At 47.9% G+C, this 18,110-nt stretch overlaps 1 protein-coding gene across 2 annotated transcripts in view; it reads left to right on the top strand.

Annotated features, from left to right (window-relative positions):
- Nucleotides 1-1,518: 1,518 nt before the first annotated feature.
- LOC139048920 (myocardin-related transcription factor A-like) overlaps nucleotides 1,519-18,110 on the top strand; it is a 263,394-nt gene continuing 246,802 nt past the window's right edge. The window contains exon 1 of one of the 2 annotated variants that reach the window (XM_070523883.1): nucleotides 1,519-1,633. Coding sequence is in view for 1 of the 2 variants with exons in the window: in XM_070523879.1 (XP_070379980.1) it covers nucleotides 2,076-2,232 (157 nt within the window). In the remaining variant the exon portion in view is untranslated. Of the gene's footprint in view, nucleotides 1,634-1,759; nucleotides 2,233-18,110 lie in introns of those variants that run through there. The other variant, XM_070523879.1, reaches the window with a different exon arrangement.

Genomic DNA, 18,110 nt, shown 5'->3' with positions numbered 1-18,110 from the left:
GTCACGAACGGCTTGCGCGTTTTCAGCTTGACACAGTATTCTAGACAGGAAAGTAGCGAGCGCCGAGTTTTCAAGAGAGGAAACGCAAGCAAGGCAGATGACTATTATCGTTTGAGGACAAAATAAGCCACAAAGGGTGTAAACTTTTTGTTTAGAGTGTGGAGTTAAAGCTCGTAGGTATACTTTTAAACGGCATACATTACTAAATTTCGTGAAATCTAGCCACTCTGTGTTGGCAAAAGCATGTTGCAAAGCCCCCGAGTCACTAACCTACCGCAGTTATTGTGCTAGTTTACGTAGCGCGAACATGCTTCGCCGCACAAATTTGTGCGTTACACTAACCACATCGCTTACAGCGTAACAGCCAGATTTCCGAGGTCATCGATGCGTTATGGTAGACACCGGGAAGGTTTACCGAGCCCAACCACGGCATCCGAGTCGGGTAAGCTGCCGCAAATAAACTATCGCTAGAACATCCGGCTACCGTTTGCCTGATTGCGATGCGACATTCGCACATTCCGCATGTCAACCGCGGGCTGATGTGTTATGTAAAAAAAAAAAAGGGAAAGAAAAAAAATTGTCCGTCGAATTGCGAGGCTCAAGGTTCAGCGAGCAGCAGCTCGTACTTCTGCAATACTTCTGCAACGCCCCCCGATCGTCTGCTAGTCGGGCACCATCGTGCCACGTCACAGCAGACGTCGTCGTCGCGTAAATATTTTGGTGAAATGAAGAATGTGTGCCAGCGCTCGCTCGAAGCTGGACCGGCAGAGCGCTTATTTTAATCCGAGCCTGTCCCACTCTCCCCCACACCCCGCTCTCCGCTAGCTGCTCCCCCCGGAGGGCTTCCAAAAATAAGCGCTCTTTTATCCGAACTGCTGCTGCGCTTCTAAGTTGCAAAGATTCGCTCGCGCTGACGTCACGCTTTGGGGCCTGCTGCCACCACGCACCGCTGCTAAAGATCACGCTCGCGTCTTTCAGTCGAAGTCGTTCGGCCGTTGCCGGGGCTCTTGTGAAACGCCGGTACATTTCCTTCTACCCAGTGTTTAGTAATTCCTTCGCGAACGGAAACAAGGAACAAAAAGAAAAAAAGAACAAACGGGAGCGCGCTAACGTTGTCACCGTCGCTGTCAAGAGTCGAAGTCCCAAGAGTCCGGAAGCTCGCGTTTCCGCCGTCTCTCGCAACCGCTGCGTGCGGAAAAAAAGAAATGGCGACCCGACTTCTTCGCGTGCGACGGCTGCGGGGAGTGTTGTGAAACCTTCCGAAAACTCCGCGACGTTGGTGCGAGACTCCGGTCCACGGCTAAGCCAAGTATTAAACCCCTAGAGGAATAACCGCAGGATTAGCGCCTCCGAAGCACGGGGGCCCCAAAGCGGCGGTTTGACTTGTTTTCGAGTTGCCGCGGCAGCGCCCCATTGGCCGAGCGGCGGATGTCGTCATCCGCGGCCGGGCCGGGTCACGTGGCTTATCACAACATCCGGACGACCGTCGTGTCCCGCCTCGTCCCGCCTTGCCTCTGCTACTGAGGGGGTGTTTGTGTGTGTGTGTGTGCGCGCGCCGTGCAAAAAAACAACACAAGAAATGTTCGTCGACGACGAGCCGATCGTACTACAGCGAGGAGGAAAGCCAAGGTAGGTAGGTCACTCTTTGATCACCCCTTTAAACGCGTCTCGCGGCGCAAAAAAAGAGAGAAACGTTCTTCGAGAAGTGCGGGCAGGCCGATCGGTCTTGAGGAGTGCAGCAGAGGCGCTCCGCGTCGGCGATGAAGGCAGACGATCGGCGGTCTTCGCCGCGGCTAGGCCTAGGCTGCGCGGAGGAGGTTGTGCAATATCAAAAAAAAGTTGTGTGGTCGGAGCCGCTCCCACAAGTTTAGCGTTTCGCTTTTTTTGTTTATTCCGGTGCGCGCTCGGAGAGGTGCGTGTCGAAAACGAGAAGGACGGAAGGATGACACTTGGTCGTCGCCGTGTTGCTCGCCGGCGGTAGTGCGGGGGGGAACAGAAAGTGCAGCCTGCGGCTTTTTCAGCCGCTTGGATCTTTTCGTGTGCGTGCACCGCGACGCGAGAGCGTCCCGACTGTGATGCCGTCGATGGATGCGTGCCGTTGGTTCGACATGTACGGCGCGGTCAAGCCGCCCCGCTGGATTCAGCGTCCGAGGCTTGTCGGCGCACCGCTCGGACCGTGCGTGTTCGCGCGGCGTCGATCCAGCCTGCGTCGAGCTCTCGTGAAACTCAAAGGTGAGCACGCACACCCCGAATGGTTTGAGCCTTCTGTCATCTCCCCTCTCTGTATCTCTGTTTCATGGCCGTGATTTCTTTTTTCGTGTCACCGTGCCGGCTGCAAAAAGCAACAGCTGACGAGTGGAACTGCGCCGCGCAGTCTCGGCCGGCGGCGCGCGTCGTCTGCTACGGGAAAGCGGCGCGCGCTTCAACTGCGCAGGCGCGGGTCCTTCGAGCAGACGTGATACGGGCGACGAGCAGAAGGCGACAGCGGTGCAGCCGGTGTCCTGTGGTCCAATGCAGGATTAATTTGGGCCACAAAATCGCCCTGCGTTGCTCCAATTCGATCCGTATCGGCGCGAATTAAAGCCGGGGCGTCGCATCGGGACGCTTTTCGGGCTTTTCGCGTCGCCGCGTCGCAAAACGTGACACAGCTGTCCACCTGTGCCGATCGGGACTGACGCATAAAAAGTGCACTACCATAGTACGGCACGCCTCAAACACCTGCTGGCTCGTCATTCAAGCCGCTGCGGTCCCTTTAATTACACCGTTTTATGCCCTTCTTTTTTTCTTTCTCATTTTCTTTCTTTTTCTTTCCTTTTGTGCTTGCTTGGCGGAAGCTTGGAGGAATGGCGTCACCTTGAAGCCGACGCGTTACTAAGTCGTTAATTTACTTCTTTTAATTTTCCTTTTTGTTCAGCCACCTGGCGTTCGTATTGCAGGTACGGGCGCCTATGGGTCGTTTGCGGTAGAGAGAAAGTTTTCTTTTTATGTGTATCTTTTGGTCGCGTAGTTGCAGCCACGTCGCAGTTTTGCTGTGTGCTGCTCTGAATCGCATGCTTCAGCACGAAACAAGAGAATGCTTCTTTTCATGCCTTTTGCTTGATGAGAGACGCAGGAAAAAATAAAAAGAGAACCGCGTGCAGTATTACTGTCAGGGCGGGTAGGTTTGCTGCCAGACTGAAATGCGAACGCAAGCTTGTCACTTGTGGACTGTGGCAGGAAATGCGGGCGCCAGAAAATAAAGGATAATATAACTAAGAATAACTAAAAAAACTGAGAGAAAGATGCGTAACTTCATCGCTTCATTTTAGCAGACAGAAATATGTGAACTCGTCATAAACGGAGGAGAGAAAGCAATAAAAGAACAGTGCGAAAGTTAGAGCGTATCGTTGCGTGAATTTAATTAAGGAAATTATTTATTTATTTAGGTACATATACAGGTAGCTATGCTGCCCAAGCAGGAAGTGAGGGGGGGGGGGGGGGTTGTAGGGGGAGTGTGCAGTCGGCTACGAATGTTTACGGGGCACGGGATTTAAAAGAAGAAAAAGAAATCCTGGGATACCTGGACACATATCCGTGAATTAAAGTTTCATTCCGTAGGAGTTTTCTTTCTTTTTTTTTTGCGACCTACGCAGTGATCCATTAAATTAGGAACGCCACGCCTCAACTGAGTGCCAATTCACGTTTACCCTGGAACCAGTGTCTCGTAAACTCTCGTTGTAACCGAGTGTACGTTGGTACATATATATATATATATATATATATATATATATATATATATATATATATATATATAAATGTTCAACCCTGCTCCAGGGTCGTAGCCATTGTTCTTCCCACCCCTCTCGGATTTCTTCAGTTTATTTCCGCATTAACAGGGTACCACGTCCGTACCGAATAGTGCGAAAAAGACAGCTAACTATCCCGTGGCAAATGATCAGTTTTAAACAGATCGCCAACTGACATTGAAAAAAAAAAGAATCTGAACGCACAGCTTCTCAGCAACTTGAGAGCTTGGTTGAAAACGAGCTTTCCAAGAATGAATGGAAACTGTATGAGCAGCTCTCCACAAAGCAGCTAAATAGATTGTGGTTGTCGAAAAATGGCCAGAAGCTGCGTAAGAAAAAAAGAAAGGGAAAGCTGCTGAAGGATTTATTTGCCACAGATTGATGCAAAAGAGCCCCGTTGAAAGTGAAAACATCGCAGATCGTGGCGTAAAAGATGAAGCAGCTACCTGATCTACGCTGCCAAAAAGACATTTAAATTACAGGCGACGAGCGAATATCGCACAGGTTGTCATGTATAGCCCTACGTCGCGAAACCGAAAACGAAGCTTGAACATTATCCGTTTAGTTTCTGCACTGCCTGGAGTGCTTTTCTCGTTGCTTGATCCCTGATAATTAGTCATTCGTTGCGTAGCAGTCCGGAATGGAAAGAAGAATGATGGGTGTAACGTTAAGGGATAAGAAAAGAGCAGATTGGGTGAGGGAACAAACGCGAGTTAATGACATCTTGGTTGAAATCAAGAAGAAGAAATGGGCATGGGCAGGACATGTAACGAGGAGGGATGATAACCGATGGTCATTAAGAGTTACAGAATGGATTCCAAGGGAAGGGAAGCGTAGCAGGGGGCGGCAGAAAGTTAGGTGGTCGGATGAGATTAAGAAGTTTGCAGGGACAACAAGGCCACGTTTAGTACGTGACCGGGGTAGTTGGAGAAGTATGGGAGAGGCCTTTGCCCTGCAGTGGGCGTAACCAGGCTGATGATGATGATTATGATGATCATGATCATGATGATGACGTAGCAGTCGGAGAACAGTGACCGCAGTTTGACAGTCGGTTGCTGCGAAATATTTGGCTAGTCCCGAATATTCGAAGATATCGAATAGTTTCTTTTCTAATACGAATGGTTTGTGTGTGGTATTCGATTCGCGTGTGAGAAACTTCGAATTTTCGCCCACCCATGATTACATTGCACGTTACGATGAGTTGTTTATTAAAACTACAAGCGGAGCACTATGAACAAATAGGCAGTTTGTTCGTGTGCTGACGGCTCATGGTCGAATGGAACAAAAAAAAAGGGGGGGGGGGTGTTAAGTATGGCTCCCTTAGTGAGGTGACCTTCTCCACTACGTATAACTTATATCGTCTTTCATGACTATAGCTCGGTCGCCGGGATAAAAATTTCTGGCAATTTTGCTCCTACACTATGCTAGACCGTGCACGGGTGGATATTTTTTTTTTAAACCTCAGTCGGCGATTTGAAATATTCCAAAACAATTCGAAATCTATTCGTATTTTTCAAATAGAGACCATACGTTTCGAAGACCGAGCGGTATTGGGAGGAGGAGGAGTAGATTTTAATGTAGAGAAAGGAGGAGAGGTCGGCCTGGAGAGCGTGTCTCTAGCCTGCTACTCCTCACTGGGGAATGGGCAAGTGGGAAATACAGGGAAAGGTAGGTGGCGGATGATTATGATATGGTACAATGAGATACTATATACGCGTTGTCCAATATGCGGATGCGCACTGGAGACGCAATACACTATATTGTGAAATATAGTATTGGGAAATATGCGAATCGTTAATGGAGAAGGTTTCGAAATTATTATTCACGTGCCTCTAAATTGTCGAAGTACAATGACGTCGAAATTTTGGACGGCGTAAAGCTTTAAGACAATGTCGCCCCCTTGCAACGTTTTACGCTTCAAATACGAATAGATGCGTCACACACACGCACGTACGCAAATATGCCTGTTTTGGATAGTGGAACTGAAAAAAAAAGGTAAAAAAACACTGTCTCATAACGACAGAGAGGTTATAGGGTCGGTAAAGGGTCCCGGTACGGTGGCTTGATCTTGGGAACCACTTCTGCATATTATAATTCTGTAATCACGTTTCGACAAACGCAAACTTGAAAACTAACAACAGCGAGAAGAAAATAAGCTTCATTGAAAAGAATGGCCCGGCAGTTTGATAGCGGTTGCCTCAGGCGGCGGCTCGAAGTCCTTGTACTCGGGCGGCATGTTCGGCTTGCCGGACGGCCCAGAGCTGCTCTGCCAGCTCCGAACTTTTGAAAGAGAGAGAGAAAAGGAAAGCTTGCCGGAAATGGGCGCAGTGCTCCGAGCGCTCAGAGATCCGAGATCGGGAAACGCCCGCGGCGCGTCGGAGATCTCGGAGGCGACGTTCCTCGACATTCGTCGGTTTCGCCCACCACCAAGTCCACGCGTCGTCTGCTAAGCAAGCTGCTACTCTAAGGGCTGTCGATAAGGAAACCAGACGATAACCATCGCTGCAGATTTGCCAAGAGAATTCGCTTCAATAATGTACAGTCGCGGACAGAATAAAATGGACCACGGGATCTCCGAAAACGTTCAATTCCCGAGCAGCCTATAGCAGTAACCAGTAAAACTGCCCACGACAACGTTGTTAGCATATTCTAGTCGAGGTCCACAATGCAAATACCAGATTGCGTTGTGAGGTTGCGGAGATATTCAGCTTTTTCTTAGATTTCATGGTCCATAATATTCTGTCCGCGACTGTACGTATATACACACACTGCTCACATAATGCAAAGCGAAAAAAAAAAAATATATCGTTGCAGCTGCCCTTCAAGAACACGGTTCCTATACCCTATCCATGGCTCCTGAGTCGGTTAGAAGAGGACGCGATGAACGTTGACCAGAATGCCGTCGATTTAGAAATCACAAGGAGAAATGAGAATTTTCATTCCGAAAAGTTGGGTATTTCTTTAACTATACTCAAAATATCCTCTCCTTCAGGGCTTCTTCATTGGGCTTTAGCCACACTAACATCTGCGCGGCCATTTGCGATCACCCCTGTGAGACAAGAAGGATGGCTACCATGTTAATTCTCGAAATCAATAATTGGACAGATAATTAAACCCCTGATTGTGTCTTCGAAATCATTCTAATAGCGCCCCAAAAAACAAAACGAAATTTGCTGTATGTATATATAATTACAAAGATTTCCTTCATTTCCATATCTGCCACGTAAATCTATTCTTTAATTAACACGAACGTTATACTGCATCCCTATTTAATTTTCCGTTTAAGTTTCTGTCTCTCCCTTTCCCTATAACTTTGTTAGCCTTTAACCGCCAGCTTCTCGGCCAATCCCCCGTAGTGTATAAACGCCACAAGCAAGGAACAAGCAGCAAGCAAACAATGTAAACAAGACTATACCTGCTGCGTGCTCTCCGTTATTCCCGCGCGCGACATCGTGATGACTGTACGCGCATAGGAATGTCGAGCGCCGATGTCGCCACTGGAATGTCGCCGCGGCTGACAAACACGTGACTGTAATGCGTGCTACACCCCCCCCCCCCCCCCCCGGCCTGCTACACTTTGGCCCAACATTGACACCCGGAGCGGCATTTCGCCTTCGGTTACGAGCTGGCCGCGTGTCAAAAGCAGGCACCATAACGTGCGCGATAAACACGCAGGCGCAGTAAAACACGCTGTGGGGCTAGTTGGTGCATAGCTGGATGGATGGATGGATGGATGAGTGGGTGGGTGGATGTATGTATGTATGTATGTATGTATGTATGTATGTATGTATGTATGTATGTATGTATGTATGTATGTATGTATGTATGTATGTATGTATGTATGTATGTACGTGCGTATGTATGTATGTATGTATGTATGTATGTATGTATGTATGTATGTATGTATGTATGTATGTATGTATGTATGTATGTATGTATGTATGTATGTATGTATGTATGTATGTATGTATGTATGTATGTATGTATGTATGTATGTATGTATGTATGTATGTATGTATGTATGTATGTATGTATGTATGTATGTATGTATGTATGTATGTATGTATGTATGTATGTATGTATGTATGTATGTATACCCGCCGTGGTTGCTCAGTGGCTATGGTGTTCGGCTGCTGAGCACAAGGTCGCGGGATCGAATCCCGGCCACGGCTGCCGCATTTCGATGGAGGCGAAATGCGAAAACACCCGTGTACTTAGATTTAGGTGCGCGTTAAAGAACCCCAGGTGGTCGAAATTTCCGGAGTCCTCCACTACGGCGTGCCTCATAATCAGAAAGTGGTTTTGGCACGTAAAACCCCATAATTTAATGTATGTATGCATGTATGCATGTGCGTATGTATGTATGTGAGTATGTATGTATGTATGTATGTATGTATGTTATGAGCGTCCCCTTTGGAACGGGGCGGTGGGTTGCGCCACCAAGCTCTTGCTACTATACTGCCGATTGTCCTACCTAAGTTAAACAAGAAAATATAATAAAAATAAAATAAAAGCTTTCAAAAGACGAAGCGCCAACAGTGGCGGCACACTAAGAAGGAACAAAGGCAGGACAAGGCGCTACTTGCAACTGTTTATTGAAGTCAAAGGTGGCTTATTACATAGCCATGAGGAGAGGGCGACGAAAAAAAAGAGGAACGCTGATTATGTGAATGCGCACGCGCGAGAACACTGAAGATGTATACGAAGGGTATCGCGATTAATCAAAATCTAAAACTTATCCAAAAACTTGCTCTCATTTGTGTAACCATTGAGAGACGGGGTGCTGACACAGGCGTCCCCTCTTTTCTCAATCTGGTTGGCCTCCAACAATTTACGCGCCGGAGAATCTTTACTTTTAAACACGAGTGTTGTATCGTGAAGCTTTGCTTCACGTACTTGCTTATTCTCATTTCCGCAGGCCTTGCGACGAAGCGAAAAGTCTGAACCGTAACCATATTTCAATGAAGGCTTGTGCTCCCGCAGGCGTTCACTAATACATCGGCCAGTTTGGCCGATATGCACTTTCCCACACTTCAGCGGTATGCGACCCCTTCTTCTTTGTTCATTTTTAGTGTGCCGCCACTGTTGGCGCTTCATTTTTTTTTTTTGGGGGGGGGGGGGGTTACGTGCTAAAACTACTTTCTGATTATGAGGCACGCCGTAGTGGAATACTCCGGAAATTTGTACCGCCTGGGGTTCTTTAACGTGCACCTAAATCTAAGCACACGGGTGTTTTCGCATTTCGCCCCCACCGAAATGCGGCCGCCGTGGCCGGGATTCGATGCCGCTACCTTGTGCTCATCAGCCCAACACCATAGCCACTGAGCAACCACGGCGGGTCAGTGTTAGTTCAGGTAGTGTTAGTTTAGGTCGGGTTTGGTTATTGTGGTAGCTGCAGCAATTGCAAAAAAAAAGAACAACGGAACGAGCCAATACATCATGACCTCTTGACTCATCCACCTTCTTGGTTCAGAAACCGAAACTAGCTCGCCCAAAAAAAGAAAGAAAGGGAGGGGGGGGGTTACGAGCCCTATCCACGATCTGATTACGACGCATGCGCCGTAGTGGGGTGAATACGGATTAACTATTTGACCACCAGGGGGTTCTTTAACGTGCGCTTAAATGTAACTGTACGAGCGCTTTATTTTTTTTCGTTTCACGCCCCATCGGAATGCGGTCGGAGTCGAACCCGGGTCCTTGAGCTCAGTGGCGCAACGCCATTAGTAATTGATCTATAAACCGCGCCCTGAACTTCAGCTCGGCGTGGCGCCATTTAGGTGCATTTCGTTTCTGGATCTTGTTTTCCGGCAAACCAATTTTCCGCTGCCGCCATAAATTTGGGCTTTGCTGTCGCAGCAGCGTAACATGCATTAGCAGGGCGTCACTATATATAATATATTCCATCTAATTGTTCATGATTTTGGCTTCTAGCGCGAAGTGAAACACGGACACAGGAAGGAGCAGACTGGACGAGCGCTAACTCTCAACTAAATTTTTATTAAAACGAAGAACATATATATATATATATATAGGTGACTGCAAAAACCGTAGCACAAGAACATGACAAGATGAAAAGCATCAGTTAAACATATCAGGGGGTATGGAAGTCAAAGAACAAAAAATTATTTCAGATTAGTACACGTATTGCGAAGGTACTGAAATTCTCAATCTAACAGAGACAACGAAGCATGACTGACGCAAGTGTCTCCTAATCTTTTTCATTAATCTCCATTTCATTGTCTCCTAATCATTGTTCATTTAGACTCAATATAACTCTTTCTTTCTCGAGAACCCTTCCCCTTTCAACTCCACTCCGTCTCTCTTTCTCTCTCTCTGACACACGCGCACACGCACGCACTTCATCATCATCATCATCAGCCTGGTTACGCCCACTGCAGGGCAATGGCCTCTCCCATACTTCTCCAACAACCCTGGTCATGTACTAATTGTCGCCATGTCGTCCCTGCAAACGTCTTAATCTCATCCGCCCACCTAACTTTCTGCCGCCCTCTGCTACGCCTCCCTTCCCTTGGAATCCATTCCGTAACCCTTAATGACCATCGGTTATCTTCCCTCCTCATTACATGTCCTGCCCATGCCGATTTCTTTTTCTTGATTTCAACTAAGATGTCATTAACTCGCGTTTGTTCCCTCACCCAATCTGCTCTTTTCTTATCCCTTAACGTTACACCTATCGTTCTTCTTTCCATAGCTCGTTGCGTCGTCCACAATTTGAGTAGAACCCTTTTCGTACGCCTCCAGGTTTCTGTCCCGTAGGTGAGTACTGGTAAGACACAGCTATTATACACTTTTCTCTTGAGGGATAATGACAACCTGCTGTTCATGATCTGAGAATGCCTGCCAAACGCACCCCAGCCCATTCTTATTCTTCTGATTATTTCCGTCTCATGATCCGGATCCGCCGTCACTACCTGCCCTAAGTAGATGTATTCCCTTACTACTTCCAGTGCCTCGCTGCCTATTGTAAATTGCTGTTCTCTTCTGAGACTGTCAAGCATTCCCACGAGAATAAAAAATAAGGAGCGGCCCCTGTTAGCAGCAGCTACAGGGCAGCCAGCAATAACGACACGTCCACGTCGCAGTATACCTCTCGGCCATGGCCGCAAAAAAGTCCGCGTCGCAGTTCCTCGCGTCGTTCCGTTGTTTATCGGGGTCGTGCAGTCGGGCGGCGATAGTGCCGAGTCACGGCGACGGTTCCGGGCCCCTGCCCACACCCCCTCCCCAAACCCCTTTCACCGCTACAACCACCCTCTCCCCTCTCTCGCCGCAGATGACGCGGTCGCCCACTTGTGTACACGGGTGGCCTTGCTTTCGATATGCGCTCATTTGCATGTAGTGTGTACGTACCGCGTGTACTGGGTGTCGCCGGCGGCGTCGAGGTGAATTAGGCGCGCTCGAAGGGACGGGACCGCCACCCGCTGTGTCCTGCCCTGGACGGCGGCTCCTGTGTATGCTGTCGAGTCTAATCTGTATACATCGCCGCGCCCTTTCTCATCGATGTCTTGTAGCGTACATATTATATACGTGTGCGTCGTGGGGCTCTAGGGCCGCTGCCCGTCGCCCCCCTGCTCGACGAAGCGTAATTCTTGCGGCGAGCCGTTGAACGACGAGCTGGGAGAAACGGGCGTGGGCATATGCGCCCCGCCACGAAAGCTTTGCGGAGTTTACGGGATCTCGGAAAACGTTCAATTCCCGAGCAGCCTGTAGCAGGAGCCAGCAAAACTGTATAGACGACAATGTCGTTAACACATGTTCTAGTCGAGGCCCCGAAATACAAATACCAGGCTCCGTTGTGATCTTTTTTCTCAAATTTCGTGGTCCGCAATGTTTTGTGGACAGGTGTTGCGTGCCACGTCGCATTACTTGCTTCGTGCGAGCGGAAAGAAGATAGATAGATAGATAGATAGATAGATAGATAGATAGATAGATAGATAGATAGATAGATAGATAGATAGATAGATAGATAGATAGATAGATAGATAGATAGATAGATAGATAGATAGATAGATAGATAGATAGATAGATAGATAGATAGATAGATAGATAGATAGATAGATAGATAGATGGGAAGAGCGCGGAAATTGGTGATGCGCGGTTGGATTGACAGGTGCTACTTCAATTAAAGGGACCACTGAAAGCAACGAAAGAAAAAAATCTGTGTGATGTGATTGATCAGTGCTTGAAAGTGTCCAAAGAAACGTGAACAGATGCTTCGCGTGAGATGAAATGTCGCACACTACAAAAAACGTTTACACCCCATGGGGTTTAGCTTGTCCCCAAACAATAATCGGCGTCTGCCTTGCTTGCGTTTCCTCTCTTGAAAACTCGGCGCTCGCTACTTTCCTGTCGAGAATGCTCTGTCATGCTGATAACGCGTGACGTACGTACCGGACACGGTACCGTACCGTACGCGGACAAACGTACCGCTGCAGCGGTACGTTTGTCACACAACAGTAATGAATGAAATTGTGGGGTTTTACGTGCCAAAACCACTTTCTGATTATGAGGCACGCCGTAGTGGAGGACTCCGGAAATTTTTGACCACCTGGGGTTCTTTAACGTGCACCTAAATCTAAGTACACGGGTGTTTTCGCATCTCGCCCCCATCGAAATGCGGCCGCCGTGGCTGGGATTCGATCCCGCGACCTCGTGCTCAGCAGCCCAACACCATAGCCACTGAGCAACCACGGCGGGTACACAACAGTAATAGTCACCGTTCGCACGTGACTTGTATATTCTTCTTAACTATAGCGCCGAGCGTCTGTGAACTACGCAACATCATCGACAGCATGTTACCGCGGCTCTTGCTTAACACTTGCTTCTGTCGTCAAACGCGTTGAGCCATGTTACACAGTGTATGGGTGCACCGCTGACGTCTGCTACGTCGACGCGTTCGATGGCGTGTGACCATTAGAGTCGTCCAACAGCGCCTCGCACATGACATGGCGGCTTCCGTAAGTTATGACTATAGGGCCCCCGTATTTTCGGAGTCTATATATTTCTTAACATTCAGGGAGTGTTTTTCGGAGTTTATTTTTCTTGAAATTCGAAGGGTGTTTTTCGGAGTAAATGTTTTTTTTAATTTCAGAGGGTGTTTTTCGGAGTTTATTTTTACAGGAATTGGGAGGGTGTTTTTCGGAGTTTACTTTTCTTGAAATTCGAAGGGTGTTTTTCGGAGTAAATGTTTTTTTAATTTCAGAGGGTGTTTTTCGGAATCTATGTTTCTTAAAATTCAGAGAGTGTTTTTCGGAGTTTATTTCTACAGGAACTGGGAGGGTGTGTTTCGGCGTTTACTTTTCTTGAAATTCCAGGATTGTTTTTTCGGAGTTTATTCTTGAAATTCGGAGGGTGTTTTTCGGAGTTTGTGTTCTTGGTGGTAGTTCGGCGTTTATCGGAGTTCATTTCTCGCAAATCCCCCAATTCTCCGAAATTCGGAGTTTAACTTTGCGTTTTGCTTGCCCCAAATTTCTGCTCACGCTTTACAGAAACGCGTCACGTGAGCGTGCCATGCTTTCCGCCAGCGGGCTTTCCGAGCTCGATTCGGTCCCATGGCGCTCGGCTGCCGCCAGGGGACCGTATGTCACGATGTCGTCTCTCGCTCCTGGGAGGGGCGGGCGACAAGCCCTTTATTAAATGTGCGATGGGTGCCGTGTGCGAGATACTGTTGACGTGAGGCAAAGTTTATATCGGCCAAACCGACCGATGCATTAATGGCTGCTTAGAACATGCCCTTTATCGAACGGCTTTCGATAAAGAACGGAGCAGGGACATATTGGCCGAATTGTCAAACATCCGAATTGTCAAACATCCTAATTGTCAAACATCCGAATTGTCCGAATCGTCAAGTATTTCCGAAAATCCGAATTGTCAAACATTTTACCGGCGAGTGTTTATCGGATTTGTTTCGGATTTATCCGAAAACTCGGAGCCCTAGTTATGACCACGGAGGTTTAAAAAAGATTGCTGGAGTGGCAGCCCCGGCACTTGCTTAGCAGCATAGGCGAAGCCTGAGTTTGCTTTGATGGAGAGACGAGTGGCAGCTGAAATCTGCTCGCGGCTCACCTCATTTTGGTCAGTTATAGCAAATTGGCTCTAATGGCCTCTAATAGCCTCTAAAATGGCCTCTAAAATCGCCTCTAATGGCCTCTAAAATGGCCTCTAATTTGAAAACAAAAGCTGCTTTTTTGCCTAAAACGTTACACCTTTGGTTGCGTATTGATGTCGTGAAGTGCCATGAAAAAATTTAAGAAAAGACGTTCAGGGCTGTCTGCTAAAACCAGTGACAGAAAGAAACTTCGAACGCTATCTGTTTGTATGAGGCTAAATTAACCACTTTGATACCAGCACGGACTGGGAAGAAACAGCGCTTCGAGTATGTTCTCCTATGTTCGGGAACGTTTTCTTTTTTTGTGTGTGTGCCTATGCATGGGAAGATGGCGGCGGTCCGGCTTCACTTTTCAGACGGCAGCTCCACTCCGGCATTACTCCACCCCAGAGCAGCATTATACAGCTGATCAACCGCTCTTAACAAATTGCATCCGATTGTTTTCACCCTTGACTTATTCCTTCGGGCGATTGCACGCGCGCATGTTTAAACAGCGAAACGCGATGTGTTACGTGCGTCATGACCGTGACATCGAAAGTAAATAGGCTTCGATCGTCTCCCTCTCCCTTCTGTAAAGCGGCCGTTGGGAAGCCGACAGCGAATTACAGGCAGCTTGCACAGTCGTCGTATATGCGCGTAATGTAAATGTCAGCGGCGCACAGGAAAGCCGCAGACGAAGTCCGGTGGGGGGGGGGGGGGGGGGGGGGGGCTGGGAGGTGATGACAATGCGAGGGAGACCAACTGCCATTTCCCCATTTCAAATGCATGCGAAGCGTAGAAACGCTTTGATAATTACAATAATAATGTCTGGGGTATTACTTCCCAAAACTGCGATCTGGTTACTATAGGCACGCCGTAGTCCGAAGGGGAGGGGGGATCCCGGATTCACCTTGTCCACGTGATCAGGTTAACTAACGTGCACCTATGGGCCTAATTAGCAGTGCCGCGAGGCGCTCAAAGTCTTGCTAACCTCCCTGCCTTTCCTTCCTCCCTTCTCTATCTCTCTCCCTTTCTTTGGACAACCGCTCGGTAGATTCGAATGAAATTAGTTGCATTCGATAGAGAAACCTGAATCATGCCAATTGTAGCAAATTTTCATTTAGGGCTTCGATGCACTGTAACCCGATTTGAACTTTTAAAGGTGCTTTACCGTCCATAACTCACACCCTTACGCGTGTAAGGGTGTGATGCAACGGTGTAATGTAAGGTGTATTACATTACAAAGGTGTTACAGGTGTCACCAGGGCGAATGCTAAAACGTGCACGAGTTCGCCCGTGAAATTGGCCTCATTGGGAACAAGAGTTCCGAAGCGTCAAACTTTCGTTCAAACTTGGTCAGTGTGCCAATTTTTTTTTTTAAATGCACGCCCTTAGCTTATTAAACCGTATTCCGTTAAACGTTTGATCTCACGTAGCAGTCAGTAGCATACACGGCCAGGGCTCGACTGAGGAATCCGGCTGCGCACCCGTTGCGGGCGTTGGCAATTCTCGCCGCAATTGCTTCGATGCTAATCGCATCAACGTCGACATTCATCGCGAGATAGGTTCTGCCGGCTGTTTTCTTTCTTTTTCTTTCTTATAGGCACCGTTTCTTGCAGGCGCAGTAGTAGTAGTAGTAGCAGTAGTAGAAACATTTATTTCGAAGGGAAAGAAGTAGTTGTCGAAGACTTGCGCGGCGGGTGGAGAACTCATTTCAGAGCCCCTGTGGCCTGTGCTGCTGCCCTTGCCTGCTGTACCAGGCTGCGCTGGGTTGTCAGGTCCGAGCTGGACAGAGAGTCCTCCCACTGCTCCTCCGTTTGAAGTGTTCGTATGCGGGCGCAGGGCTTCGCTGGTCTGGCACGTTCCAAACCATCCGCAGGAGAACGCACGAGCTCGCGCGCCACCGTTCCTTCAGGGTGCGATCACCACAGGTCCGACGTACTCGTTGACGAGTACGGCGAACTCGTGCCCGCACCACGGGGCACGAGTGCGCTTAACTCGTGCCCGCACCGTGATCGCTACGTTTACGCGAATGCGACGGCAGCGTATCGCGTTCCTTTAGCGTGTCGCGGTAATCGCCACGCGACAGCGTTTACGCAAGTCGCACATTCGCACCTCGTCCAAAAGCCTGTTTCAGGCGGTGGGGGCGAAATGCGAAAACACCCGTGTTCTTAGATTTGGGTGCACGTTAAAGAACCCCAGGCGGTCGAAATTTCCGGAGTCCTCCACTACGGCGTGCCTCATAATCAGAAAGTGGTTTTGGCACGTAAAGCCCCATAATTTAAGAAAGCCGGCACCGGTGAGGGATGTTTCGTTCTCCGTGATGATGCGTGGCTGTGTTTACTTTATCCCCGCTCGCTGCTCGTTCAGTAGAGTTTCCTACAAAAAAAAAAAAACACTAGTGGAAATTATGGCGCTGCGCTCGCTTAGCTAGCTACCACGGAAATGATGGTTTATGAACGTGGATTCTTCCTATTCTTCGTGCTTTGTGGCTTTCGGCCGTTCTTGCGGCCAAATCACCGCAAATTAACGTGAGCACTACAAGAAAGCTTCGTCTGCGCCGATTCTCGGTGCGTGGGATCTGAATGTTTATTGTTTTTTTTCAAATTTTTAGTGACTCATTATCGAAACGTCGAAATCCACTAACCTCTGGCGTCTTCCACAGAAACGATAACGAAGTCTATTTCTTCTTTCTCAATTCTTTAACTTTTGTACTGGTTTCTGCAATGTACTATACTTTCTTTTTCAATAGATAACTGCCAAAGTGCCATCAACTTTTACTCCACATGAGCAACGATCGATATGTGCTTGTCTATTCCTTTCTTCATATTTTTTAGCTTGAGCATACTCCAAAACACACTGAATACTTCAAACTAACTTCAGCTACCAGATGTCGTGTGATGCTCTTGTAAAGCTGGTTTGAAAGTTGAATAAATATATTCAACTTTTCATTTCTTTTTTCAATTGTTGCAGTATTCCAGATTAGCTGCACGTCGCGGGTTATTATATTTTTTTTAACCTCGCACCACGCCAAGAATTTATGTGGTTCATTACCATGGGCGTTATAATGCCCCGCAGATGTAACATTGTAGAACTAACGATATAATAAGCACTGAATCCCTGCCGGCAAACAAAAAAAGAAAACATCGCTTAAAAATTAAAATGCATCTATTGGCAGCATAGAGAATCTATGTATTCCTACTAATTTCTCGAGCAAACATCTACTACAATTTTTTTTTGTATCTGTATCCGCGTTTCCACATCTGTGTATTCGCGTATACGAACCTACAGTGTTTGCGTGTGTATCTTTGAATGTGTGTGCATCTCGATCGCGTTCGTGTAACTCGCGGGTGGCATTGGGTATGTACAGTCGCGGACAGAATAAAATGGACCACGGGATCTCCGAAAACGTTCAATTGCCGAGCAGCCTGTAGCAGTAACCAGTAAAACTGCCCACGACAACGTTGTTAGCATATTCTAGTCGAGGTCCAAAATGCAAATACCAGATTGTGTTGTGAGGTTGTGGAGATATTCAGCTTTTTCTTAGATTTCATGGTCCGTAAGATTCTGTCCGCGACTGTGCATGTGTGGAGGAATATTAGCACTCGTCCTGTCGTCTTCTCTGTCTTTGTCCCTGCTGTTTCGCGCTAGTCTTTCGAATAATGATGACACACCAACTAGCCCAGCTTTCTGCCTTGAGGAATATGCGTTACGTGCGTGTGTATAAACACGCGTCTCCATGTTGCCGTGTGCGTTCGAATGACACAAGCATCTCATCGGTCCCCATGTATGCAAATGTGTGTGCGTGCGTGTGTGTGTACGTGTCTGCACGTGCGTATGTGCACTGTTCACGTACGCGCTGATTGTGCGTGCGTGTGTGTTATGTATAGCGTTAAACGTGTGGGTGTTCGTGTAATACATACACAGCTGGGAGTCTCGGAGCGTGACAACCCCCGACTGGGCTGTGTGTACACGTAGTACGTGTGCGTACATCCGGGTCTGTCGTTGGGTGTACAGCGGCACTATACGAGACGACCCGATAGTACCGTACGCACGCGAACTTATACAAGACTGAATTTATCAACGAGAGTGCGAAGCGTAGTCAGTCGCTGGCGTGGCCCTTCTACTGTTCTCGCGTCGACGACTTTTCTTTTCTTTTTTTGGTTACGTCGCGTTACTCTTCTGGTTTGTGTCCTTTATAGAACATTCGAAAAATGAAA

This window comes from Dermacentor albipictus, chromosome 8 (genome assembly GCF_038994185.2).
Source record: "Dermacentor albipictus isolate Rhodes 1998 colony chromosome 8, USDA_Dalb.pri_finalv2, whole genome shotgun sequence".
NCBI lineage: Eukaryota > Metazoa > Arthropoda > Arachnida > Ixodida > Ixodidae > Dermacentor > Dermacentor albipictus.
The sequence above is the reverse complement of the archived record's forward strand: the minus strand, read 5'-3'. Positions and strand labels throughout refer to the sequence as shown.